Source organism: Salmo trutta, chromosome 36 (genome assembly GCF_901001165.1).
Source record: "Salmo trutta chromosome 36, fSalTru1.1, whole genome shotgun sequence".
Lineage (NCBI taxonomy): Eukaryota > Metazoa > Chordata > Actinopteri > Salmoniformes > Salmonidae > Salmo > Salmo trutta.
Genome location: NC_042992.1, coordinates 8943027 through 8970276, shown reverse-complemented (window position 1 = coordinate 8970276; position 27250 = coordinate 8943027). Strand labels below are relative to the sequence as shown.

The following is a 27250-nucleotide window of genomic DNA, read 5'->3' as shown; positions in this document are numbered from 1 at the left end:
GGACAGTAACAGTGACTCAGGGCAGGGCACTGGGTGGAGGCTGGATAGTAACAGTGACTCAAGGCAGGGCACCGGGTGGAGGCTGGATAGTAACAGTGACTCAGGGCAGGGCACTGGGTGGAGGCTGGATAGTAACAGTGACTCAAGGCAGGGCACCGGGTGGAGGCTGGATAGTAACAGTGACTCAGGGCAGGGCACTGGGTGGAGGCTGGATAGTAACAGTGACTCAAGGCAGGGCACCGGGTGGAGGCTGGATAGTAACAGTGACTCAGGGCACTGGGTGGAGGCTGGATAGTAACAGTGACTCAGGGCAGGGCACTGGGTGGAGGCTGGATAGTAACAGTGACTCAAGGCAGGGCACCGGGTGGAGGCTGGATAGTAACAGTGACTCAGGGCAGGGCACCGGGTGGAGGCTGGATAGTAACAGTGACTCAGGGCAGGGCACTGGGTGGAGGCTGGATAGTAACAGTGACTCAGGGCAGGGCACCGGGTGGAGGCTGGATAGTAACAGTGACTCAAGGCAGGGCACCGGGTGGAGGCTGGATAGTAACAGTGACTCAGGGCAGGGCACTGGGTGGAGGCTGGATAGTAACAGTGACTCAGGGCAGGGCACCGGGTGGAGGCTGGATAGTGGTGACTATTTAACAGTCTGAGTGCCTGGGGCGGCAGGTAGCCTGATGGTTAGAGCGTTGGGTCAGTAACCGAAAGGTTGCTAGATCGAATCCCCGAGCTGACAAGGTAAAATATCTGTCGTTGTGCCCCTGAACAAGGCAGTTAACCCACTGTTCCCCGGTAGGCCGTCATTGTAAATAAGAATTTGTTCTTAACTGACTTGCCTAGTTAAATAAAGGTTAAATAAAAATAAAAAAAGTTCTTAAATATAGAAGCTGTTTTAATCAGTCTCGCTGTCTCCTTCTAGATGGTAGCAGGGTGAACAGGCCGTGGCTCGGGTGGCTGATGTCCTTGATGATCTTCTAGATGGTAACAGGGTGGCTGAGGTCCTTGATGATCTTCTAGATGGTAGTAAGGTGAACAGGCCGTGACTCGGGTGGCTGAGGTCCTTGATGATCTTCTAGATGGTAGTGGGGTGAAGAGGTCGTGGCTCGGGTGGCTGAGGTCCTTGATGAGCTTCTAGATGGTAGCAGGGTGGCTGAGGTCCTTGATGATGTTCTAGATGGTAGCAGGGTGGCTGAGGTCCTTGATGATGTTCTAGATGGTAGCAGGGTGGCTGAGGTCCTTGATGATGTTCTAGATGGTAGCAGGGTGGCTGAGGTCCTTGATGATCTTCTAGATGGTCTCTGAGTGCCTTAACATCTGTGTCTGTCTGGGGACAGTTTGTGTGATTCTGTTTTGTTTTCTGTTTCTCTGTCTCTCTGTCTCTCTGTCTCTCTGTCTCTCTCTGTCTCTCTCTGTCTCTCTCTGTCTCTCTCTGTCTCTCTCTGTCTCTCTCTGTCTCTCTCTGTCTCTCTCTGTCTCTTCTGTCTCTCTGGTCTAGGGATGTACAGTAGCGGTCTGTGTGGTCTAGTGCTGCCCCCCTGTGGACACAGACTCATTTGGCAGAGCATTGTAAAAACGTCAGTGTTTTCTGTGTGTGCGCTTGCATGCAGGCTTTTTTACAATGCTGCACCAAATGTGTTGCTGGGTGGCATTTTTTTGTGTGTGAGGTTCTCAGAGTGGATTATATATATATATGTGTGTGTGTGTGTATATATATATATATATATATTGGTTTTATTGGTTTTATTTCTGCCTGAGCAGCCGCTAGATAGGTGGGTTATAACGGCCTCGGTCTCTCTAGACGGGTGGGTTATAACGGCCTCGGTCTCTCTAGAGGGATTGGTTATAACGGCCTCGGTCTCTCTAGACGGGTGGGTTATAACGGCCTCGGTCTCTCTAGACGGGTGGGTTATAACGGCCTCGGTCTCTCTAGACGGGTGGGTTATAACGGCCTCGGTCTCTCTAGACGGGTGGGTTATAACAGCCTCGGTCTCTAGACGGGTGGGTTATAACAGCCTCGGTCTCTCTAGATAGTTGGGTTATAACAGCCTCGGTCTCTCTAGACGGGTGGGTTATAACAGCCTCGGTCTCTCTAGATGGATGGGTTATAACAGCCTCGGTCTCCTAGATGGGTGGGTTATAACAGCCTCGGTCTCTCTAGATAGGTGGGTTATAACAGCCTCGGTCTCTAGATAGTTGGGTTATAACAGCCTCGGTCTCTCTAGACGGGTGGGTTTTAACAGCCTCGGTCTCTCTAGATAGTTGGGTTATAACAGTCTCGGTCTCTCTAGATAGTTGGGTTATAACAGCCTCGGTCTCTCTAGATAGTTGGGTTATAACAGCCTCGGTCTCTCTAGATAGTTGGGTTATAACAGCCTCGGTCTCTAGATGGGTGGGTTATAACAGCCTCGGTCTCTCTAGACGGGTGGGTTATAACAGCCTCGGTCTCTAGATGGGTGGGTTATAACAGCCTCGGTCTCTAGATAGTTGGGTTATAACAGCCTCGGTCTCTCTAGATAGTTGGGTTATAACAGCCTCGGTCTCTCTAGATAGTTGGGTTATAACAGCCTCGGTCTCTCTAGATAGTTGGGTTATAACAGCCTCGGTCTCTAGATGGGTGGGTTATAACAGCCTCGGTCTCTAGATAGTTGGGTTATAACAGCCTCGGTCTCTCTAGATAGTTGGGTTATAACAGCCTCGGTCTCTCTAGATAGTTGGGTTATAACAGCCTCGGTCTCTCTAGATAGTTGGGTTATAACAGCCTTGGTCTCTCTAGACGGGTGGGTTATAACAGCCTCGGTCTCTAGATGGGTGGGTTATAACAGTCTCGGTCTCTCTAGATAGTTGGGTTATAACGGCCTCGGTCTCTCTAGACGGGTGGGTTATAACAGCCTCGGTCTCTCTAGAGGGATTGGTTATAACGGCCTCGGTCTCTCTAGACGGGTGGGTTATAACGGCCTCGGTCTCTCTAGACGGGTGGGTTATAACAGTCTCGGTCTCTAGATGGGTGGGTTATAACGGCCTCGGTCTCTCTAGACGGGCGGGTTATAACAGTCTCGGTCTCTCTAGAGGGATTGGTTATAACGGCCTCGGTCTCTCTAGACGGGTGGGTTATAACGGCCTCGGTCTCTCTAGACGGGTGGGTTATAACAGCCTCGGTCTCTCTAGACGGGTGGGTTATAACAGCCTCGGTCTCTCTAGACGGGTGGGTTATAACAGCCTCGGTCTCTAGACGGGTGGGTTATAACAGCCTCGGTCTCTCTAGACGGGTGGGTTATAACAGCCTCGGTCTCTTTAGACGGGTGGGTTATAACAGCCTCGGTCTCTATACGGGTGGGTTATAACAGCCTCGGTCTCTCTAGACGGGTGGGTTATAACAGCCTCGGTCTCTCTAGATAGTTGGGTTATAACAGCCTCGGTCTCTAGATAGTTGGGTTATAACAGCCTTGGTCTCTAGACAGGTGGGTTATAACAGCCTCGGTCTCTCTAGACGGGTGGGTTATAACAGCCTCGGTCTCTCTAGACGGGTGGGTTATAACAGCCTCGGTCTCTAGATGGGTGGGTTATAACAGCCTCGGTCTCTCTAGACGGATGGGTTATAACAGCCTCGGTCTCTCTAGATAGTTGGGTTATAACAGCCTCGGTCTCTCTAGATGGGTGGGTTATAACAGCCTCGGTCTCTAGATGGGTGGGTTATAACAGCCTTGGTCTCTCTAGATAGTTGGGTTATAACAGCCTCGGTCTCTAGATGGATTGGTTATAACCGGGCCTCGGTCTCTAGATAGTTGGGTTATAACAGCCTCGGTCTCTCTAGATAGTTGGGTTATAACAGCATCGGTCTCTCTAGACGGGTGGGTTATAACAGCCTCGGTCTCTCTAGACGGTTGGGTTATAACAGCCTCGGTCTCTCTAGACGGGTGGGTTATAACAGCCTCGGTCTCTAGATGGGTGGGTTATAACAGCCTCGGTCTCTCTAGACGGATGGGTTATAACAGCCTCGGTCTCTCTAGATGGGTGGGTTATAACAGCCTCGGTCTCTCTAGATAGGTGGGTTATAACAGCCTCGGTCTCTCTAGATAGTTGGGTTATAACAGCCTCGGTCTCTCTAGATAGTTGGGTTATAACAGCCTCGGTCTCTCTAGATAGTTGGGTTATAACAGCCTCGGTCTCTCTAGACGGGTGGGTTATAACAGCCTCGGTCTCTAGATGGGTGGGTTATAACAGCCTCGGTCTCTCTAGACGGGTGGGTTATAACAGCCTCGGTCTCTCTAGATAGTTGGGTTATAACAGCCTCGGTCTCTCTAGATAGTTGGGTTATAACAGCCTCGGTCTCTCTAGATAGTTGGGTAATAACAGCCTCGGTCTCTCTAGATAGTTGGGTAATAACAGCCTCGGTCTCTAGATGGGTGGGTTATAACAGCCTCGGTCTCTCTAGATAGTTGGGTTATAACAGCCTCGGTCTCTCTAGACGGGTGGGTTATAACAGCCTCGGTCTCTAGATTGGTGGGTTATAACAGCCTCGGTCTCTAGATGGGAGGGTTATAACAGCCTCGGTCTCTCTAGATGGGTGGGTTATAACAGCCTCGGTCTCTAGATGGGTGGGTTATAACAAGCCTCGGTCTCTAGATGGGTGGGTTATAACCTCGTCTCTCTACCGGGTGGTGTTATAGCCGTGTCTCTCTAGACGGGTGTGGGTTATAACAGCCTCGGTCTCCTCTAGATAGTTGGGTTTATAACAGCCTCGGTTCTCTCTAGATAGTTGGGTTATAACAGCCTCGGTCCTCTCTAGATAGTGGGGTTATACAGCCTCGGTCTCTAGATGGGTGGGTTATAACAGCCTCGGTCTCTCTAGATAGTTGGGTTATAACAGCCTCGGTCTCTAGATAGTTGGGTTATAACAGCCTCGGTCTCTCTAGATAGTTGGGTTATAACAGCCTCGGTCTCTAGATGTGGTTATAACAGCCTCGGTCCTCTAGATAGTTGGGTTTATAACAGTCCTCGGTCTCTAGATAGTTGGGTTATAACAGCCTCGTTCTCTAGATAGTTTGGTTATAACAGCCTCGGTCTCTCTAGATGTTGGGTTTATAACAGCCTCGGTCTCTCTAGACGGGGTGGGTTTATAACGCCTCGGTCTCTCTCTAGACGTGTGTGTTCTAACATCTCGGTCTCTAGATGGGTGGGTTATAACGGCCTCGGTCTCTCTCTAGACGGCGGGTTATAACAGTCTCGGTCTCTCTAGAGGGATTGGTTATAACGGCCTCGGTCTCTCTAGACGGGTGGTTATAACGGCCTCGGTTCTCTCTAGACGGGTGGGTTATAACAGCCTCGGTCTCTCTAGACGGGTGGGTTATAACAGCCTCGGTCTCTCTAGACGGGTGGGTTATAACAGCCTCGGTCTCTAGACGGGTGGGTTATAACAGCCTCGGTCTCTCTAGACGGGTGGGTTATAACAGCCTCGGTCTCTCTAGACGGTTGGGTTATAACAGCCTCGGTCTCTCTAGACGGGTGGGTTATAACAGCCTCGGTCTCTAGATGGGTGGGTTATAACAGCCTCGGTCTCTCTAGACGGATGGGTTATAACAGCCTCGGTCTCTCTAGATGGGTGGGGTTATAACAGCCTCGGTCTCTCTAGATAGGTGGGTTATAACAGCCTCGGTCTCTCTAGATAGTTGGGTTATAACAGCCTCGGTCTCTCTAGATAGTTGGGTTATAACAGCCTCGGTCTCTCTAGACGGGTGGGTTATAACAGCCCTCGGTCTCTAGATGGGTGGGTTATAACAGCCTCGGGCTCTCTAGACGGGTGGGTTATAACAGCCTCGGTCTCTCTAGATAGTTGGGTTATAACAGCCTCGGTCTCTCTAGATAGTTGGGTTATAACAGCCTCGGTCTCTCTAGATAGTTGGGTTATAACAGCCTCGGTCTCTCTAGATAGTTGGGTTATAAACAGCCTCGGTCTCTAGATGGGTGGGTTTATAACAGCCTCGGTCTCTCTAGATAGTTGGGTTATAACAGCCTCGGTCTCTCTAGACGGGTGGGTTATAACAGCCTCGGTCTCTAGATGGGTGGGTTATAACAGCCTCGGTCTCTAGATGGGTGGGTTATAACAGCCTCTTTCTCTCTAGATGGGTGGGTTATAACAGCCTCGGTCTCTAGATGGGTGGGTTATAACAGCCTCGGTCTCTCTAGACGGGTGGGTTATAACAGCCTCGGTCTCTCTAGATTGTTGGGTTATAACAGCCTCGGTCTCTCTAGATAGTTGGGTTATAACAGCCTCGGTCTCTCTAGATAGTTGTGTTATAACAGCCTCGGTCTCTTAGATAGTTGGGTTATAACAGCCTCGGTCCTCTAGATGGGTGGGTTATAACAGCCTCGGTCTCTCTAGATAGTTGGGTTATAACAGCCTCGGTCTCTCTAGACGGGTGGGTTATAACAGCCTCGGTCTCTAGATGGGTGGGTTATAACAGCCTCGGTCTCTAGATGGGTGGGTTATAACAGCCTCGGTCTCTAGATGGGTGGGTTATAACAGCCTCGGTCTCTAGATGGGTGGGTTATAACAGCCTCGGTCTCTAGATTGGTGGGTTATAACAGCCTCGGTCTCTAGATGGGTGGGTTATAACAGCCTCGGTCTCTAGATGGGTGGGTTATAACAGCCTCGGTCTCTCTAGATGGGTGGGTTATAACAGCCTCGGTCTCTCTAGATGGGTGGGTTATAACAGCCTCGGTCTCTAGATGGGTGGGTTATAACAGCCTCGGTCTCTAGATGGGTGGGTTATAACAGCCTCGGTCTCTCTAGACGGGTGGGTTATAACAGCCTCGGTCTCTCTAGATGGGTGGGTTATAACAGCCTCGGTCTCTAGATGGGTGGGTTATAACAGCCTCGGTCTCTCTAGATAGTTGGTTTATAACAGCCTCGGTCTCTCTAGATGGGTGGGTTATAACAGCCTCGGTCTCTAGATGGGTGGGTTATAACAGCCTCGGTCTCTCTAGACGGGTGGGTTATAACAGCCTCGGTCTCTCTAGATAGTTGGGTTATAACAGCCTCGGTCTCTCTAGATAGTTGGGTTATAACAGCCTCGGTCTCTCTAGATAGTTGGGTTATAACAGCCTCGGTCTCTCTAGATAGTTGGGTTATAACAGCCTCGGTCTCTCTAGATAGTTGGGTTATAACAGCCTCGGTCTCTAGATGGGTGGGTTATAACAGCCTCGGTCTCTCTAGATAGTTGGGTTATAACAGCCTCGGTCTCTCTAGACGGGTGGGTTATAACAGCCTCGGTCTCTAGATGGGTGGGTTATAACAGCCTCGGTCTCTAGATGGGTGGGTTATAACAGCCTCGGTCTCTCTAGATGGGTGGGTTATAACAGCCTCGGTCTCTCTAGATGGGTGGGTTATAACAGCCTCGGTCTCTAGATAGTTGGGTTATAACAGCCTCGGTCTCTAGATAGTTGGGTTATAACAGCCTCGGTCTCTAGATGGGTGGGTTATAACAGCCTCGGTCTCTAGATAGTTGGGTTATAACAGCCTCGGTCTCTAGATGGGTGGGTTATAACAGCCTCGGTCTCTAGATGGGTGGGTTATAACAGCCTCGATCTCTAGATGGGTGGGTTATAACAGCCTCGATCTCTAGATGGGTGGGTTATAACAGCCTCGGTCTCTCTAGATGGGTGGGTTATAACAGCCTCGGTCTCTCTAGATGGGTGGGTTATAACAGCCTCGGTCTCTCTAGATGGGTGGGTTATAACAGCCTCGGGCTCTGGATGGGTGGGTTATAACAGCCTCGGTCTCTAGATGGGTGGGTTATAACAGCCTCGGTCTCTAGATGGGTGGGTTATAACAGCCTCGGTCTCTAGATAGTTGGGTTATAACAGCCTCGGTCTCTAGATGGGTGGGGTTATAACAGCCTCGGTCTCTAGATGGGTGGGTTATAACAGCCTCGGTCTCTAGATGGGTGGGTTATAACAGCCTCGGTCTCTCTAGATGGGTGGGTTTATAACAGCCTCGGTCTCATCTAGATGGGGTGGGTTATAACAGCCTCGGTCTCTCTAGATGGGTGGGTTATAACAGCCTCGGTCTCTAGATAGTTGGGTTATAACAGCCTCGGTCTCTAGATAGTTGGGTTATAACAGCCTCGGTCTCTCTAGACGGGTGTGTTATAACAGCCTCGTCTCAGATGGGTGGGGTTATAAACAGCCTCGGTCTAGATGGGTGGGTATAACAGCCTCGGGTCTCTAGATGGGTGGGTTATAACAGCCTCGGTCTCTAGATGGGTGGGTTATAACAGCCTCGGTCTCTAGATAGGGTGGGTTATAACAGCCTCGGTCTCTAGATGGGTGGGTTATACAAGCCTCGGTCTCTAGATGGGTGGGTTATAACAGCCTCGGGTCTCTCTAGACGGGTGGGTTATAACAGCCTCGGTCTCTCTAGATGGGGTGGGTTATAACAGCCTCGGTCTCTCTAGATGGGTGGGTTATAACAGCCTCGGTCTCTCTAGATGGGTGGGTTATAACAGCCTCGGTCTCTAGATGGGTGGGTTATAACAGCCTCGGTCTCTAGATGGGTGGGTTATAACAGCCTCGGTCTCTAGATGGGTGGGTTATAACAGCCTCGGTCTCTAGATGGGTGGGTTATAACAGCCTCGGTCTCTAGATGGTGGGTTTTATACAGCCTCGGTCTCTAGATAGTTGGGTTTGTAACAGCCTCGCTCTCTCTAGAGGTGTGGGTTATAACAGCCTCGGTCTCTAGATGGGTGGGTTTATAACAGCCTCGGTCTCTAGTGGGTGGGTTATAACAGCCTCGGTCTCTAGATGGGTGGGTTATAACAGCCTCGGTCTCTAGATGGGGTTAGGGTTATAAACAGCCTCGGTCTCTAGATAGTTGGGTTGTAACAGCACTCGTCTCTCTAGACGGGTGGGTTATAACAGCCTCGGTCTCTCTAGATGTGTGGGTTATAACAGCCTCGGTCTCTCTAGATGGGTGGGTTTATAACAGCTCGGTCTCTAGATAGTTGGGTTATATAACAGCCCGGTCTCTAGATAGTTGGGGTTATACAGCCATCGGTCTCTCTAGACGGGTGGGTTATAACAGCCTCGGTCTCTAGATGGGTGGGTTATAACAGCCTCGGTCTCTAGATGGGTGGGTTATAACAGCCTCGGTCTCTAGATAGTTGGGTTATAACAGCCTCGGTCTCTCTAGACGGGTGGTTATAACAGCCTCGGTCTCTCTAGAGGGTGGGTTATAACAGCCTCTGGTCTCTCTAGACGGGGTGGGTTATAACAGCTCGGTCTCTAGATGGGTGGGGTTATAACAGCCTCGGTCTCTAGATGGGTGGGTGTTATAACAGCCTCGGTCTCTAGATGGGTGGGTTATAACAGCCTCGGTCTCTAGATGGGTGGGTTATAACAGCCTCGGTCTCTAGATAGTTGGGTTGTAACAGCCTCGGTCTCTCTAGACGGGTGGGTTATAACAGCCTCGGTCTCTCTAGACGGGTGGGTTATAACAGCCTCGGTCTCTCTAGACGGGTGGGTTATAACAGCCTCGGTCTCTAGATGGGTGGGTTATAACAGCCTCGGTCTCTAGATGGGTGGGTTATAACAGCCTCGGTCTCTAGATGGGTGGGTTATAACAGCCTCGGTCTCTAGATAGTTGGGTTATAACAGTCTCGGTCTCTAGATGGGTGGGTTATAACAGCCTCGGTCTCTCTAGATGGGTGGGTTATAACAGCCTCGGTCTCTAGATGGGTGGGTTATAACAGCCTCGGTCTCTCTAGATGGGTGGGTTATAACAGCCTCGGTCTCTCTAGATGGGTGGGTTATAACAGCCTCGGTCTCTCTAGATGGGTGGGTTATAACAGCCTCGGTCTCTAGATAGTTGGGTTATAACAGCCTCGGTCTCTAGATAGTTGGGTTATAACAGCCTCGGTCTCTCTAGACGGGTGGGTTATAACAGCCTCGGTCTCTCTAGACGGGTGGGTTATAACAGCCTCGGTCTCTAGATGGGTGGGTTATAACAGCCTCGGTCTCTAGATGGGTGGGTTATAACAGCCTCGGTCTCTAGACGGGTGGGTTATAACAGCCTCGGTCTCTAGACGGGTGGGTTATAACAGCCTCGGTCTCTAGACGGGTGGGTTATAACAGCCTCGGACTCTAGATGGGTGGGTTGTAACAGCCTCGGTCTCTAGACGGGTGGGTTATAACAGCCTCGGTCTCTAGATGGGTGGGTTATAACAGCCTCGGTCTCTAGATGGGTGGGTTATAACAGCCTCGGTCTCTAGATGGGTGGGTTATAACAGCCTCGGTCTCTAGATAGGTGGGTTATAACAGCCTCGGTCTCTAGATGGGTGGGTTATAACAGCCTCGGTCTCTAGACGGGTGGGTTATAACAGCCTCGGTCTCTAGATGGGTGGGTTATAACAGCCTCGGTCTCTAGATGGGTGGGTTATAACAGCCTCGGTCTCTTGGACTCTCTTTCTTTACCTTCTTTCCTTCTGTCTATTTGACTCTGAAATGGAGGGAATCTCTTGCAGCCGTATCCATGGAAACACTCCTCAGTGTGTGTGTGTGTGTGTGTGTGTGTGTGTGTGTGTGTGTGTGTGTGTGTGTGTGTGTGTGTGTGTGTGAGTGTGTGCACGTGCACACACTCACATGGGTGTTTATGTTGATGTAACAGAGCTGTGAATAATTCTGATGTAGACTACTGACCTCAATTTATCACATCAAGGTTCACCTATTGACCACAAACAAAAAACCACTACACCGGTCTCTCTCTGTCCAGGGCGGATTCCCGTCTCTCTCTGTCCAGGGCGGATTCCCGTCTCTCTCTCTGTCCAGGGCGGATTCCCGTCTCTCTCTCTGTCCAGGGCGGATTCCCGTCTCTCTCTCTGTCCAGGGCGGATTCCCGTCTCTCTCTCTGTCCAGGGCGGATTCCCGTCTCTCTCTGTCCAGGGCGGATTCCCGTCTCTCTCTGTCCAGGGCGGATTCCCGTCTCTCTCTGTCCAGGGCGGATTCCCGTCTCTCTCTCTGTCCAGGGCGGATTCCCGTCCTCTCTCTCTGTCCAGGGCGGATTCCCGTCTCTCTCTCTGTCCAGGGCGGATTCCCGTCTCTCTCTCTGTCCAGGGCGGATTCCCGTCTCTCTCTCTGTCCAGGCGGATTCCCGTCTCTCTCTCTGTCCAGGCGGATTCCCGTCTCTCTCTCTGTCCAGGGCGGATTCCCGTCTCTCTCTCTGTCCAGGCGGATTCCCGTCTCTCTCTCTGTCCAGGGCGGATTCCCGTCTCTCTTTCTGTCCAGGGCGGATTCCCGTCTCTCTCTCTGTCCAGGGCGGATTCCCGTCTCTCTGTAAAAGCATTAGATTGGTATTAGCATGGACTAGAGGGAGTTTTACCAGCTACTGTAGCGTGACTAATCCTACCCAGAGAGGGTAGAGACTGCTAAAAGTAGACCCTCTGAGCCGTGTGTGTAGTGTGGCATGGGTAGGTGTGTGTGTGTGTGTGTGGCATGGGTAGGTGTGTATGTGTGTGTGTGTGGCATGGGTAGGTGTGTATGTGTGTGTGTGTGGCATGGGTAGGTGTGTATGTGTGTGTGTGGGGCATGGGTAGGTGTGTGTGTGTGTGGCTAGGTGTGTGTGTGTGTGTGTGTGTGTGTGTGTGGCTAGGTGTGTGTGTGTGTGTGTGGCTAGGTGTGTGTGTGTGTGGCTAGGTGTGTGTGTGTGTGTGGCTAGGTGTGTGTATGTGGGGCGTGGCTAGGTGTGTGTGTGTGTGGCGTGGTTAGGTGTGTGTGTGGCGTGGTTAGGTGTGTGTGTGGCGTGGTTAGGTGTGTGTGTGGCGTGGCTAGGTGTGTGTGTGTGTGTGCGTGCGTAGCGTGGCGAGGTGTGTGCGTGCGTATCGTGGCGAGGTGTGTGTGTGTGCGCGTAGCGTGGCGAGGTGTGTGTGCGCGTAGCGTGGCTAGGTGTGTGTGTGCGCGTAGCGTGGCTAGGTGTGTGTGTGCGCGTAGCGTGGCTAGGTGTGTGTGTGCGTAGCGTGGCTAGGTGTGTGTGTAGCGTGGCTAGGTGTGTGTGTGTGTGTGTGTGTGTGTGTGTGTGTGTAGCGTGGCTAGGTGTGTGTGTGTGTGTGTGTGTGTGTGTGTAGCGTGGCTAGGTGTGTGTGTGTGTGTGTAGCGTGGCTAGGTGTGTGTGTGTGTGTGTGTAGCGTGGCTAGGTGTGTGTGTGTGTGTAGCGTGGCTAGGTGTGTGTAGCGTGGCTAGGTGTGTGTAGCGTGGCTAGGTGTGTGTAGCGTGGCTAGGTGTGTGTAGCGTGGCTAGGTGTGTGTGTGTGTGTGTAGCGTGGCTAGGTGTGTGTGTGTGTGTAGCGTGGCTATGTGTGTGTAGTGTGGCTAGGTGTGTGTAGCGTGGCTAGGTGTGTGTAGCGTGGCTAGGTGTGTGTAGCGTGGCTAGGTGTGTGTAGCGTGGCTAGGTGTGTGTAGCGTGGCTAGGTGTGTGTGTGTGTAGCGTGGCTAGGTGTGTGTGTGTGTGTAGCGTGGCTAGGTTGTGTGTGTGTGTGTAGCGTGGCTAGGTTGTGTGTGTGTGTGTGTGTGTGTAGCGTGGATAGGTGTGTGTGTGTGTGTGTGTGTGTAGCGTGGATAGGTGTGTGTGTGTGTGTGTAGCGTGACTGTGTGTGTGTGTGTGTAGCGTGGCTAGGTGTGTGTGTGTGTGTGTGTGTGTGTGTGTAGCGTGGCTAGGTGTGTGTAGCGTGGCTAGGTGTGTGTGTGTGTGTGTGTGTAGCGTGGCTAGGTGTGTGTGTGTGTGTGTGTGTGTGTAGCGTGGCTAGGTGTGTGTGTGTGTGTGTGTGTGTAGCGTGGCTAGGTGTTTGTGTGTAGCGTGGCTAGGTGTGTGTGTGTGTGTGTGTGTGTGTGTGTGTAGCGTGGCTAGGTGTGTGTGTGTGTGTAGCGTGGCTAGGTGTGTGTGTGTGTGGGTGTGTGTGTGTGGCGTGGCTAGGTGTGTGTGTGTGTGTGTGTGTGTGTGTGTGTGTAGCGTGGCTAGGTGTGTGTGTGTGTAGCGTGGCTAGGGGTGTGTGTGTGTGTGTAGCGTGGCTAGGGGTGTGTGTGTGTAGCGTGGCTTGGTGTGTGTGTGTGTGTGTGTGTAGCGTGGCTAGGTGTGTGTGTAGGTGGTGGGGTTAGGTGTGTGTGTGTGTGTGTGTGTGTGTGTGTAGCGTGGCGAGGTGTGTGTGTGTGTGTGTGTGTAGCGTGGCTAGGTGTGTGTAGCGTGGCTAGGTGTGGGTGTGTGTAGCGTGGCTAGGTGTGTGTGTGTGTGTGTAGCGTGGCTAGGTGTGTGTGTGTGTGTGTGTGTAGCGTGGCTAGGTGTGTGTAGCGTGGCTAGGGTGTGTGTAGCGTGGCTAGGTGTGTGTAGCGTGGCTAGGTGTGTGTAGCGTGGCTAGGTGTGTGTAGCGTGGCTAGGTGTGTGTGTGTGTAGCGTGGCTAGGTGTGTGTGTGTGTAGCGTGGCTAGGTGTGTGTGTGTGTGTAGCATGGCTAGGTTGTGTGTGTGTGTGTGTGTGTGTAGCGTGGATAGGTGTGTGTGTGTGTGTGTGTGTAGCGTGGATAGGTGTGTGTGTGTGTGTGTGTGTAGCGTGACTGTGTGTGTGTGTGTGTAGCGTGGCTAGGTGTGTGTGTGTGGCGTGGCTAGGTGTGTGTAGCGTGGCTAGGTGTGTGTGTGTGTGTGTGTGTGTGTGTAGCGTGGCTAGGTGTGTGTGTGTGTGTGTGTGTGTGTGTAGCGTGGCTTGGGGTGTGTGTGTGTGTGTGTGTGTGTAGCGTGGCTGTGTGTGTGTGTGTAGCGTGGCTAGGTGTGTGTGTGTGTGTAGCGTGGCTAGGTGTTTGTGTGTAGCGTGGCTAGGTGTGTGTGTGTGTGTGTAGCGTGGCTAGGTGTGTGTGTGTAGCGTGGCTAGGTGTGTGTGTGTGTGTGTAGCGTGGCTAGGTGTGTGTGTGTGTGTGTGGTGTGTGTAGCGTGGCTAGGTGTGTGTGTGTGTGTAGCGTGGCTAGGGGTGTGTGTGTGTGTGTGTAGCGTGGCTAGGGGTGTGTGTGTGTGTGTAGCGTTGCTAGGGGTGTGTGTGTGTGTAGCGTGGCTTGGTGTGTGTGTGTGTGTGTGTAGCGTGGCTAGGTGTGTGTGTAGGTGGTGGGGTTAGGTGTGTGTGTGTGTGTGTGTAGCGTGGCTAGGTGTGTGTGTGTGTGTGTGTGTAGCGTGGCTAGGGGTGTGTGTGTGTGTAGCGTGGCTAGGGGTGTGTGTGTGTGTGTAGCGTGGCTTGGTGTGTGTGTGTGTGTAGCGTGGCTAGGTGTGTGTGTAGGGTGGTCGGGTTAGGTGTGTGTGTGTGTGTGTGTGTAGCGTGGCTAGGTGTGTGTGTGTGTGTGTGTAGCGTGGCTAGGTGTGTGTGTGTGTGTGTGTGTGTGTGTGTGTAGCGTGGCTAGGTGTGTGTGTGTGTGTGTAGCGTGGCTAGGTGTGTGTGTGTGTGTGTGTGTGTGTGTAGGTGTCCCCAGAGGATGTGGACTCAACAGGTCGTCATGGCAACCTGGGCAGTCTGCTCACCATGAAGGATCTTTTTTCCCTCCCTCCTTTTTATTACTCTCCTCTCTCTTCTCTTTCTCTCTCTCTTCTCTCTCTCTCTCTCTCTCTCTCCTCTCTCTCTCTTCTCTCTCTCTCCCTCCCCCACAGATACTCGCCCTCCCAAGGGGAGGCTTGATATGCTAACAGTTATAATATGTTATGTAGCACTGTTATAGTGCCGCTGATTAGCATCTGGCTTAAACTGAACTTAATGACTCAATAAACACCTGGTTGATTGGTTGTTTTGGACTGTGCTCTAAATTCAATAACTCGTTTATTTACTATGTGTGCATTTACAAGGATGATTGGTTGTTTTGGACTGTGCTCTAAATTCAATAACTTGTTTATTTACTATGTGTTCATTTACAAGGATACTTGGTTGGTTTTAATTTTTGGCATTTAGCTATGCAGTTAACCCGGTCCAGGCAAGTTCCCGCGAGATACTGAGGACTCACTGATACGGAACCTCAGAAATAGATGATCCAGTTACAGATCAGGAGCCACTCCTATTGAAAGATTTATAGAGGTGTCATAGGGGATTATAGAGGTGTCATAGGGGAGTCATAAGGGATTATAGAGTTTCATAGGGGAGTCATAAGGGATTATAGAGTTTCATAGGGGAGTCATAAGGGATTATAGAGTTTCATAGGGGAGTCATAAGGGATTATAGAGGTGTCATAGGGGAGTCATAAGGGATTATAGAGTTTCATAGGGGAGTCATAAGGGATTATAGAGGTGTCATAGGGGAGTCATAAGGGATTATAGAGTTTCATAGGGGAGTCATGAGGGATTATAGAGTTTCATAGGGGAGTCATGAGGGATTATAGACTTTCATAGGGGAGTCATGAGGGATTATAGAGTTTCATAGGGGTGTCATAAGGGATTATAGAGTTTCATAGGGGTGTCATAGAGTTTCATAGGGGTGTCATAGAGTTTCATAGGGGTGTCCTAAGGGATTATTGAGTTGTCATAAGGGATTATAGAGTTTCATAGGGGTGTCATAAGGTTTTCTGCTGGGGCTGGGCGGTATACCGTATTTTACTATATACCGGTATTGTTGCAGGGACCGGTTTGGGTTTTTACTTTACCTTCTATACCGGTATTTGAATGTTTGGTTTGTGAAATGTGATACGCCATGTCTAACGTCCCTTTGTGTAGTTTACTCCGCTACTTGAGTCGTCCCTCTCCGCTCTCTCTCTCTCTCCATGCCGCTTTCCACTCAGACCTCGTCCCACCCCCCGTCACTCAAGGAGAACATTTGTTGTTGCTTGATGAGACACTTCCGTTCAGTCTGCATGGTCAATGCAGCACATGTTGATGACAACGATCTTGTTAACACTATGATCTTAATAGAAATCCACAAGCGTTCTATAATTACAATATTAGTTTGTGTTTCTTGCATCTGAAACAGCTTGTTTGTATTTTCTTAGCAAGTTAAGCTAAATCATGTTAGCCGCTAATCGCTAGTTAGCTGGCTAGCTAATACAGCCTGATACCAGTACTGGTGGAGGCTTAAATCAGCATGTTGTTTGTGCAACAGTATCTTATAAATCAAAGAGGAATAGGTGAAGCATGAATATGTTGGCTACATGAATAAAGATTTAATGTAGCCAAAGATTATAGGGTTCCCTTGGAAACACTGACCATCACTTTGGTTCCTACCCTGTCACAATAACTCGTCCATTGCATTTTCATTCGTTGTCATGTCAAACAGCACTGTATTCAAAGTGCCCTCTATTATTTAACTATAGAATTAGAATAAACATGAGTGCAGAAATTGATGTAAATGCAGGAAATTATTTTAGGTTAAAGTTGAATTGAACAGTATAAACCAATCAGAATGGAGAAAGACCCATTGCAATCATTTAGAATATATATGTTACCACCGTAGGGTCACTCACTACTCATAAAGCACCCTGAGATCACTCACTACCCATAAAGCACCCTGGGATCACTCACTACTCATAAAGCACCCTGGGATCACTCACTACTCATAAAGCACCCTGGGATCACTCACTACTCATAAAGCACCCTGGGATCACTCACTACTCATAAAGCACCCTGAGATCACTCACTACTCATAAAGCACCCTGAGATCACTCACTACTCATAAAGCACCCTGAGATCACTCACTACTCATAAAGCACCCTGAGATCACTCACTACTCATAAAGCACCCTGGGATCACTCACTACTCATAAAGCACCCTGAGATCACTCACTACTCATAAAGCACCCTGGGATCACTCACTACTCATAAAGCACCCTGGGATCACTCACTACTCATAAGCACCCTGACATCACTCACTAATCATAAAGCACCCTGACATCACTCACTACCATAAGCACCCTGAGATCACTCACTACTCATAAAGCACCCTGAGATCACTCCACTACTCATAAAGCACCCTGGGATCACTCACTACTCATAAAGCACCCTGAGATCACTCACTACTCATAAAAGCACCCTGAGATCACTCAAAGCACCCTGGGATCACTCACTACCCATAAAGCACCCTGAGATCACTCACTACTCATAAAGCACCCTGGGATCACTCACTACCCATAAAGCACCCTGAGATCACTCACTACTCATAAAGCACCCTGGGGTCACTCACTACCCATAAAGCACCCTGGGATCACTCACTACTCATAAAGCACCCTGGGATCACTCACTAATCATAAAGCACCCTGAGATCACTCACTACTCATAAAGCACCCTGGGATCACTCACTACTCATAAAGCACCCTGGGATCACTCACTACTCATAAAGCACCCTGGGATCACTCACTACTCATAAAGCACCATGAGATCACTCATAAAGCACCCTGAGATCACTCACTACTCATAAAGCACCCTGAGATCACTCACTACTCATAAAGCACCCTGGGATCACTCACTACTCATAAAGCACCCTGGGATCACTCACTACTCATAAAGCACCCTGAGATCACTCATAAAGCACCCTAAGATCACTCATAAAGCACCCTGAGATCACTCACTACTCATAAAGCACCCTGGGATCACTCACTACTCATAAAGCACCATGAGATCACTCATAAAGCACCCTGAGATCACTCACTACTCATAAAGCACCCTGAGATCACTCACTACTCATAAAGCACCCTGGGATCACTCACTACTCATAAAGCACCCTGGGATCACTCACTACTCATAAAGCACCCTGAGATCACTCATAAAGCACCCTGAGATCACTCATAAAGCACCCTGAGATCACTCACTACTCATAAAGCAAATGTAGAACTTTCATTAATCAAAAACATAAAATACCGTCTCATTCCGTCATACCGTCAAAAAAAATGTGAAAAATCGGTCTTTTCATAAAATCATCTATGGCATCCGGAACGGTTTGGCCTACAAACTATTATGCCCCCTCTATGGGAAGATGAGACTGGCACGATCACGACGGCGTTCTCCGTTTTGCTCTACAAGTGTCAGATGATTCGTCTTAAGCCGGTACAACTTCTGTCAGTAGCATCCAAACCGTTTGGGCTACACACTAATACTATCCTCTATGCGAAGGGGAAACTCTCACGAACATGTACATGTTTTGTTCTAGGACGCCCACAGGCCTCACAAGACTCGTCTGAAGGTCCCCTGGTACCAGTTGAGAAATAAATAAAAAACGACCGCCTTGATTCGGTCTTATGTACCAAAATTTGAAATTGTAGTTTTTACTTTGGATAAAGGCAGAGACACAGAGCTTCAAAATGGTATCTCATACACTGAATTTGAGGAACAATGGGAAAGTGATTATGCTTTGAAAGTTGATTAACTTGTAACCTCACTTCTGAGAAAATGGCCTTTGAATGTTTTGGTATCTACTGGAGAGCTCTTCTTTAGCTCCACCCATTTAGCATAGTTCACACCCTCTTAAGCTTTAACTCCACCCATTTAGCATGGTTCACACCCTCTTAAGCTTTAGCTCCACGCATTTAGCATGGTTCACACCCTCTTAAGCTTTAGCTCCACCCCTTTAGCATGGTTCACACCCTCTTAAGCTTTAGCTCCACCCATTTAGCATGGTTCACACCCTCTTAAGCTTTAGCTCCACCCATCTTTTTAAGGGTTGATACTGACAACAGCAGTCAAGCACCCGCTAACTGGCAAGTTGGCTAGCTTGCTAGCTTCTTCCAGACACAAATGAGAGAACAGCTCATTGACCATTTACTTGCCCTAGCAGAGCTGGTTAGGCTGTTTACATGTTATCTAGAGTGGTTAGGCTGTTTACATGTTATCTAGAGTGTTGGTGACAGCAACTGTGCTGCTGGCAACAATTTATGCTTATTTACCAATGTTTACTGACACCGGCCATATTCAGCGGGAGTTGCGCGTTCATAAATTCGTCAGTTATTCTGCGCTCTGGCACACTCAGACGAGAGTGCTCTGAAATCGGAGTAGATAACCAGAGCAACGCAAATGACTCCGAGATACAAATAATGAGATCATACTCGTAACGTTAGCTAGCTAACAGTACACTTTAACTTGAAATGAAAATGACTTTCTGTCCAATTTAGAAATGTGAAATATCTGAAAATGTAGCTAGCTAGACTTTCTTACCCGTATAAATCGTGGATGGACGCTTCTCCCTGTCACGGATGCCATGGTTGCCCTTTAGTTTAAAGATGTAATCCGGAGACAGGTGTTTTCTCCATCTCCATAGCTGTCGTACTATAATTCCACTGGTTTCAAAACTCGGTCCTCCAGAAAGTGGAGAGCAACACTGATGCAGTTCTACTACGTGATATATAGATTTTTTTTTAAAGCTGCGTTAGACAGGATTACCTAGACATACTGACCAGCTCAAATAGACAGAAGCGTGCTATATAGCAGACCAATCCTCTCTCCTCTCTAGGCATGTCCAGCCCACTCATTATCTCAGCCAATCATGGCTAGCGGAAAGGTTCCTGTCTTTTTCTTTGGCTAAACCAACTAAGCTCGTAATTTAACAACTTTATTCGTATTTACAGATGGCGTTGAAGTTTGTTATTAAGGCACGTGAAAGTTCACATGTTCCAGAAGGCATTTCTGCCAAAAAAAAACCGCATTTTGATGAAAATAAAATGACAAAGTTTACGTTCAAATGCCTCCTGTGAAGTAGTGACTCGTGACATATGCCTAGTTTCCTGAAACGAGTCACATATGTTGAGACTGTTTAATGCCCAAAATATGGGATTAAAAACATATTATGATCTTTCTTACATCGCTCAGATATAGGAGAGACATTTCAGAATAAACTTCCTTTTGATATTTTTTGGGGACTATCTGTTTCACATAGTCAATCTGTTATTCAATGTGTTTGTGTGGGCTAATTGCAGAAAAAAAGGCCATAAAATAAGTCATGTTTAATCAAATACATATTGTACAGTACCAGTCAAAAGTTTGGACACACCTACTCACTCCAGGGTTTTTCTTTATTGTTACTATTTTCTACATTGTAGAATAATAACGAAGACATAAACTATGAAATAACACATATGGAATCATGTAGTAGCCCCAGAAAGTGTTAAACAAATTAAAATATATTTGAGATTCTTCAAAGTAAGCCACCCTTTGTCTTGATGACAGCTTTGCACACTCTCCGTCCTGAGATGGTACTGAGGTTTTTTTTTTTAAAGAGCAGGTCTCAGCTGGAGGGGTGTGCCCCCCCCCCCCCCACACACACACACCTCCCTCTGTCTCTTCTCCCCCCTGGTCTGATCTCTACACCACCGCGGCCCACTCAGCCTTTTGTTCTCTGTGTGTGTGGAGTCTTCGTTCTATGGATGTCAGAATATGTGAAATATGATTAGGCACTTTGTAGTGTGGTGTGTGTGTGTGTGTGTGTGTGGTGTGTGTGTGTTGTGTGTGTGTGTGTGTGTGGGTGTGTGTGTGTGTGTGTGTGTGTGTGTGTGTGTGTGTGTTGATGGTAATGAGCTTAGGTTAGCTGCTGTGAGGGAGGCTAGAGAAACCATGTTAGTTTTCCAGGGGCTTCACTTACACACACACACACACACACACAGACACACACACACACACACACACACACACACACACACACACACACACACACACACACACACACACACACACACTCCCCTTCCTCCGTACTGACTTCTACAGCATGATGTCGTCGCTGCGCTGATTGGCTGCCTGGCCGGAGAGGGAAGGAGGGGAGAAGAGGGATTGAGCGAGCGAGGGAGAGAGGAAGGGAGAGAGCGAGAGAGGAAGAGAACGAGAGAGAGGAAGGGAGAGGGAGAGAGAAAATGCCATCAGTGATATGGGTGGAGGGTTTTTCGGATGGCAGTAAGGTGTGTGTAGATCCATTTTGAGGGGTGTGTGTATGGGGTGGGGGGGTGTGTTGGGGTACGGGTCTGAGAAGAAGGTGGCGACCCAAAACCACGCCCTACTGGAGGCATGCGGCGCCTCATCTGCAAACGCGTCTGTGACTGTGAGTGCAGGGCTGGGCCCGGTGTCTGTTTCTGAAAGAGCATACATTAGTGCTGGGTTCATTTTGTGTGAATAAGGGCTGGTTGTGTTTGATGGTGTGTGTTATTTGGGTGTGTTTTATGGTGTGTGTTATTTGGGTGGTTGTGTTTGGTGTGGGTTATTTGGGTGGGTGTGTTTTGGTGTGGGTGTTTGGGTGGGTGTGTTTGATGGTGTGGGTTATTTGGGTGGGTGTGTTTGATGGTGTGGGTTATTTGGGTGGGTGTGTTTGATGGTGTGTGTTATTTGGGTGGTTGTGTTTGGTGTGGGTTATTTGGGTGGGTGTGTTTTGGTGTGTGTTATTTGGGTGGTTGTGTTTGGTGTGGGTTATTTGGGTGGGTGTGTTTGATGGTGTGGGTTATTTGGGTGGGTGTGTTTGATGGTGTGGGTTATTTGGGTGGGTGTGTTTGATGGTGTGGGTTATTTGGGTGGGTGTGTTTTATGGTGTGTGTTATTTGGGTGGGTGTGTTTTATGGTGTGTGTTATTTGGGTGGGTGTGTTTTATGGTGTGTGTTATTTGGGTGTGTTTGATGGTGTGTTATTTGGGTGTGTTTGATGATGTGTGTTATTTGGGTGGTTGTGTTTGGTGTGGGTTATTTGGGTGGGTGTGTTTTGGTGTGGGTTATTTGGGTGGGTGTGTTTGATGGTGTGGGTTATTTGGGTGGGTGTGTTTGATGGTGTGGGTTATTTGGGTGGGTGTGTTTGATGGTGTGGGTTATTTGGGTGGGTGTGTTTGATGCTGTGGGTTATTTGGGTGGGTGTGTTTGATGGTGTGGGTTATTTGGGTGGGTGTGTTTGATGGGGTGGGTTATTTGGGTGGGTGTGTTTGATGGGGTGTGTTATTTGGGTGTGTTTTATGGTGTGTGTTATTTGGGTGGTTGTGTTTTGGTGTGGGTTATTTGGGTGGGTGTGTTTTGGTGTGGGTTATTTGGGTGGGTGTGTTTTATGGTGTGTGCTATTTGGGTGGGTGTGTTTGATGGGGTGGGTTATTTGGGTGGGTGTGTTTGATGGGGTGGGTTATTTGGGTGGGTGTGTTTGATGGGGTGGGTTATTTGGGTGGGTGTGTTTGATGGGGTGGGTTATTTGGGTGGGTGTGTTTGATGGGGTGGGTTATTTGGGTGGGTGTGTTTGATGGTGTGGGTTATTTGGGTGGGTGTGTTTTGGTGTGGGTTATTTGGCTGGGTGTGTTTTGGTGTGGGTTATTTGGCTGGGTGTGTTTTGATGTGTTGGTTGTGCCAGGGGTCATGTTAATGCAGGACTCAGCATTTTTTCATGCAGAAAATAAAATCTAAAAAACATTAAAAAAAATAACTTTCAGGGGTTTTGTAAAATCAGATATAAAATGCTTGTTATTGTAAATTCTGCTTCAGTTTCTTGTTCGCTCCAAATCATGAAGGTAGAAGGACTCGTTTCCACTCCTCCACTCAGAGGAAATATCTTTGGAGGCTAATCTTTTCCAGTGTAGTTTTTCTCCGGTAACAAGTTAAAATGCAACATTAACTACAAGCAAAACATTTGAAAATGTATCTGGCTACATTTTTCCAATGATAAACCTGGCCGTGCATCGTTTCTGCAAAAACCACCTTACTTTCTTTGTAAGCTCATTTTATTCGTTTACTAGCAAATAGTTGCACTTCTGTTGTCATCTGATAAACTATTTTCTGCCGAATGTGTAAAGGAAAACTAGTTTCACGTCCCTGATATGAAACGCATGTTTCAAAACGCATGTTTTTTGATGGTCTGCATTTTGCCGATATGTCGGTCCGGGACCAAACCGCACCGTGCATCCACTACCAGTATATAGTAAAATACACTATACCGCCCTTCGCTAATTCACTGTTAGTGATTGTTGTGTTGCAGGGTGTTTTTGCAGGGTGTTTTGCAGGGTGTTTTGCAGGGTGTTGTTGCAGGGTGTTTTGCAGGGTGTTTTTGCAGGGTGTTTTGCAGGGTGTTTTGGCAGGGTGTTTTTGCAGGGTGTTTTGCAGGGTGTTTTTGCAGGGTGTTTTGCAGGGTGTTTTGGCAGGGTGTTTTGCAGGGTGTTTTTGCAGGGTGTTTTGCAGGGTGTTTTGCAGGGTGTTTTTGCAGGGTGTTTTGGCAGGGTGTTTTGCAGGGTGTTTTTGCAGGGTGTTTGGCAGGGTGTTTTGGCAGGGTGTTTTGGCAGGGTGTTTTTGCAGGGTGTTTTGCAGGGTGTTTTTGCAGGGTGTTTTGCAGGGTGTTTTGCAGGGTGTTTTGCAGGGTGTTTTTGCAGGGTGTTTTGCAGGGTGTTTTTGCAGGGTGTTTTGCAGGGTGTTTTGCAGGGTGTTTTGCAGGGTGTTTTGGCAGGGTGTTTTTGCAGGGTGTTTTGCAGGGTGTTTTGCATGTGTGTTGGAGAGAGAGAGAGTATTAGCTGCTGTCGCTGCAGCCAGTGGCCTCTGTGTTTCTGCTGTTTACTATTGATGACTGATCAGCACTGACTCTGCTCTTTTCTACAGCCAAGACCCTCCCTTCCTCTCCCCCTCCCCCTTCCTCTCCCCCGCTCCCCTTCCTCATCTCTCCTCCCCCACTCCTCTCCCTCCTCCTCACCTCCCCCCTTCCTCTCCTCTCCCTCCTCCTCACCTCCCCCCTTCCTCTCCTCTCCCCCACTCCTCTCCCTCCTCCTCACCTCCCCCCCTTCCTCTCCTCTCCCCCACTCCTCTCCCTCCTCATCTCTCCTCCCCCACTCCTCTCCCTCCTCCTCTCCCTCCTCCTCACCTCTCCCCCCCTTCCTCTCCTCTCCCCCTTCCTCTCCTCTCCCCCTTCCTCTCCTCTCCCCCGCCCCCTTCCTCTCCTCTCCCCCGCCCCCCTTCCTCTCCTCTCCCCCGCCCCCCTTCCTCTCCTCTCCCCCGCCCCCGCCCCCTTCCTCTCCCCCCGCCCCCCTTCCTCTCCTCTCCCTCAACTCTCCTCCTCCCCTTTCCTCTCCTCTCCCCCCTCCCTCACCTCTCCTCCCCCTTCCTCTCCTCCCCCCTTCCTCTCCCCCTTCCTCTCCCCCTCCCCCCTTCCTTGCCTCTCCTCACCTCTCCTCCCCCCTCCTTGCCTCTCACCTCTCCTCCCCCCTCCTCACCTCTCCTCCTCTCCTCCCCCCCTCCTCACCTCTCCTCCCCCCTCCTCACCTCTGCCCCCTTCCTCTCCCTTTAACTACTTTAGGGAAATAGGAGAAGTATGATAACGATGGCACTAAGAATGTTGTTTATCTCTATCCATCTCTCTCTCTCAGACCGTAGTTTTGAGGATGACGCGGACAGTGCAGATGGGAACCGTGCTCAGGCTGCCTTTAAAGTCCCCAAGGTCCCCAAGAAGTCATCAGAGTCCTCTGCTGCACGAAGACCCAACACGATTGGTTCCAAGATCGGAGGTAAGAGGCAGGATCCTATTTACATGGAAGTCCAGCCTTGTTTATCTCCCTTCCTCTCCTCACCTCCACCCTCCTCTCCCCCTTCCTCTCCTCTCCTCCCCCTTCTTCACCTCTCCCCCCTCCTCAGAGGCAGGATCCTATTTACATGGAAGTCCAGCCTTGTTTACCTCCCTTCTTCTCCCCCCCTCCTCACCTCTCTCCCCCCCTCCTCACCTCTCTCCCCCCCTCCTCACCTCTCCCCCCCTCCTCACCTCTCCCCCCCTCCTCACCTCTCCCCCCCCTCCTCACCTCTCTCCCCCCTCCTCACCTCTCTCCCCTCCTCACCTCTCTCCCCTCCTCACCTCTCTCCCCTTCCTCACCTCTCTCCCCTTCCTCACCTCTCTCCCCCCTCACCTCTCTCCCCTTCCTCACCTCTCCCCCCCCTCACCTTTCCCCCCCTCCTCACCTCTTTCCCCCCCTCCTCATCTCTCCCCCTTCCTCACCTCTCCTCCCTCCTCCCCCCCTCCTCAGAGGCAGGGTCCTATTTACATGGAAGTCCAGTCTTGTTTACCTCTTAGAAAGACATTGATACGTCATTGGTTATATTAACCCAGGATTACTCACACTGTAATAAAATAAACATTCGATTAATTTCATATCATTAGTCTCTTTGATTATTTCGTTAGTCTTGATGACTAAAACACGACTGCTGAGACGTCCGATATAAAACGCTAACTTTATTCACCCTTTTACCCTTTTCTCCTGAGCTGGGTAATGGCTAGATCAAATTAAATACCTTGTTATTAGTCACATACGCTGAATACCGTGAAATGCTTACTTACAAGCCCTTAACCAACAATGTAGTTTCAAAAAAGAAATATATATATATATATATATATGTATGTATATATATATATATATATATATATATATATATATATATATATATATATATATATATGTGTGTATGTATGTGTGTGTATATATATATATATATATATATATATATGTGTATATATGTATGAAAAGAAAGTATATATATATATATATATATATATATATATATATATATATATAGAAAGTAACACGTAATTAAACGTTTTGCAGCTAGGGTTTTTTTTATTTAGCTCATATATTTTGTTGTAATGTTTAGAATTTTTCATATCACATGAATACACATTAGACATGGAAAAATGTATAGAATTGCAACAACAACAAAAAAAGCTGCAAAATGTTCTCTGTAGCCCACGCCAAATAGTGTGTGATGGGAGGGGATGTTCCCCAATGCTGGACGGGGCTCGTCCTGGGCTAGATGAGGAAGCAGAACATACTGACAGAAGAGTTTTTCTGGCTACTTCACAGGAGCTTTTTCATCTATCATCACCATCAGTCATCTCTCTGCTCTTCTATCTGTCATCACCATCAGTCACATCTCTGCTCTTCTATCTGTCATCACCAGTCACATCTCTGGTTCTATCTGTCATCACCAGTCACATCTCTGGTTCTATCTGTCATCAGTCACATCTCTGCTCTTCTATCTGTCATCACCAGTCATATCTCTGCTCTTCTATCTGCCATCATCAGTCACATCTCTGGTTCTATCTGTCATCATCAGTCACATCTCTGGCTCTATCTGTCATCATCAGTCACATCTCTGGCTCTATCTGTCATCATCAGTCACATCTCTGGCTCTATCTGTCATCATCAGTCATATCTCTGTGGCTCTATCTGTCATCATCAGTCACATCTCTGGCTCTATCTGTCATCATCAGTCACATCTCTGGTTCTATCTGTCATCAGTCACATCTCTGCTCTTCTATCTGTCATCACCACCAGTCACATCTCTGCTCTTCTATCTGCCATCATCAGTCACATCTCTGCTCTTCGATCTGTCATCACCAGTCACATCTCTGCTCTTCTATCTGTCATCATCAGTCATATCTCTGTGGCTCTATCTGTCATCATCAGTCACATCTCTGGCTCTATCTGTCATCATCAGTCACATCTCTGGTTCTATCTGTCATCAGTCACATCTCTGCTCTTCTATCTGTCATCACCACCAGTCACATCTCTGCTCTTCTATCTGCCATCATCAGTCACATCTCTGCTCTTCGATCTGTCATCACCAGTCACATCTCTGCTCTTCTATCTGTCATCATCAGTCACATCTCTGTGGCTCTATCTGTCATCATCAGTCACATCTCTGGCTCTATCTGTCATCATCAGTCACATCTCTGGCTCTATCTGTCATCATCAGTCACATCTCTGGCTCTATCTGTCATCATCAGTCACATCTCTGGTTCTATCTGTCATCATCAGTCACATCTCTGGCTCTATCTGTCATCATCAGTCACATCTCTGGCTCTATCTGTCATCATCAGTCACATCTCTGGCTCTATCTGTCATCATCAGTCACATCTCTGGCTCTATCTGTCATCATCAGTCACATCTCTGTGGCTCTATCTGTCATCATCAGTCACATCTCTGTGGCTCTATCTGTCATCATCAGTCATATCTCTGTGGCTCTATCTGTCATCATCAGTCACATCTCTGTGGCTCTATCTGTCATCATCAGTCATATCTCTGTGGCTCTATCTGTCATCATCAGTCATATCTCTGTGGCTCTATCTGTCATCATCAGTCACATCTCTGTGGCTCTATCTGTCATCATCAGTCACATCTATGTGGCTCTATCTGTCATCAGTCACATCTCTGTGGCTCTATCTGTCATCATCAGTCACATCTCTGTGGCTCTATCTGTCATCATCAGTCACATCTCTGTGGCTCTATCTGTCATCATCAGTCACATCTCTGTGGCTCTATCTGTCATCATCAGTCACATCTCTGTGGCTCTATCTGTCA

General features: G+C 48.8%; 1 protein-coding gene across 25 annotated transcripts in view; it reads left to right on the top strand.

The window, feature by feature from the left end:
* The window catches only part of LOC115175336 (CLIP-associating protein 2), a 139720-nt gene that overhangs the window by 52956 nt on the left and 59514 nt on the right, over positions 1-27250 (top strand). For 24 of the 25 annotated variants that reach the window (XM_029734530.1, XM_029734519.1, XM_029734531.1 and 21 more), the window contains one exon: positions 24272-24409. In XM_029734530.1, coding sequence (XP_029590390.1) covers positions 24272-24409 — 138 coding nt within the window. Of the gene's footprint in view, positions 1-20939; positions 21005-24271; positions 24410-27250 lie in introns of those variants that run through there. The other variant, XM_029734541.1, reaches the window with a different exon arrangement.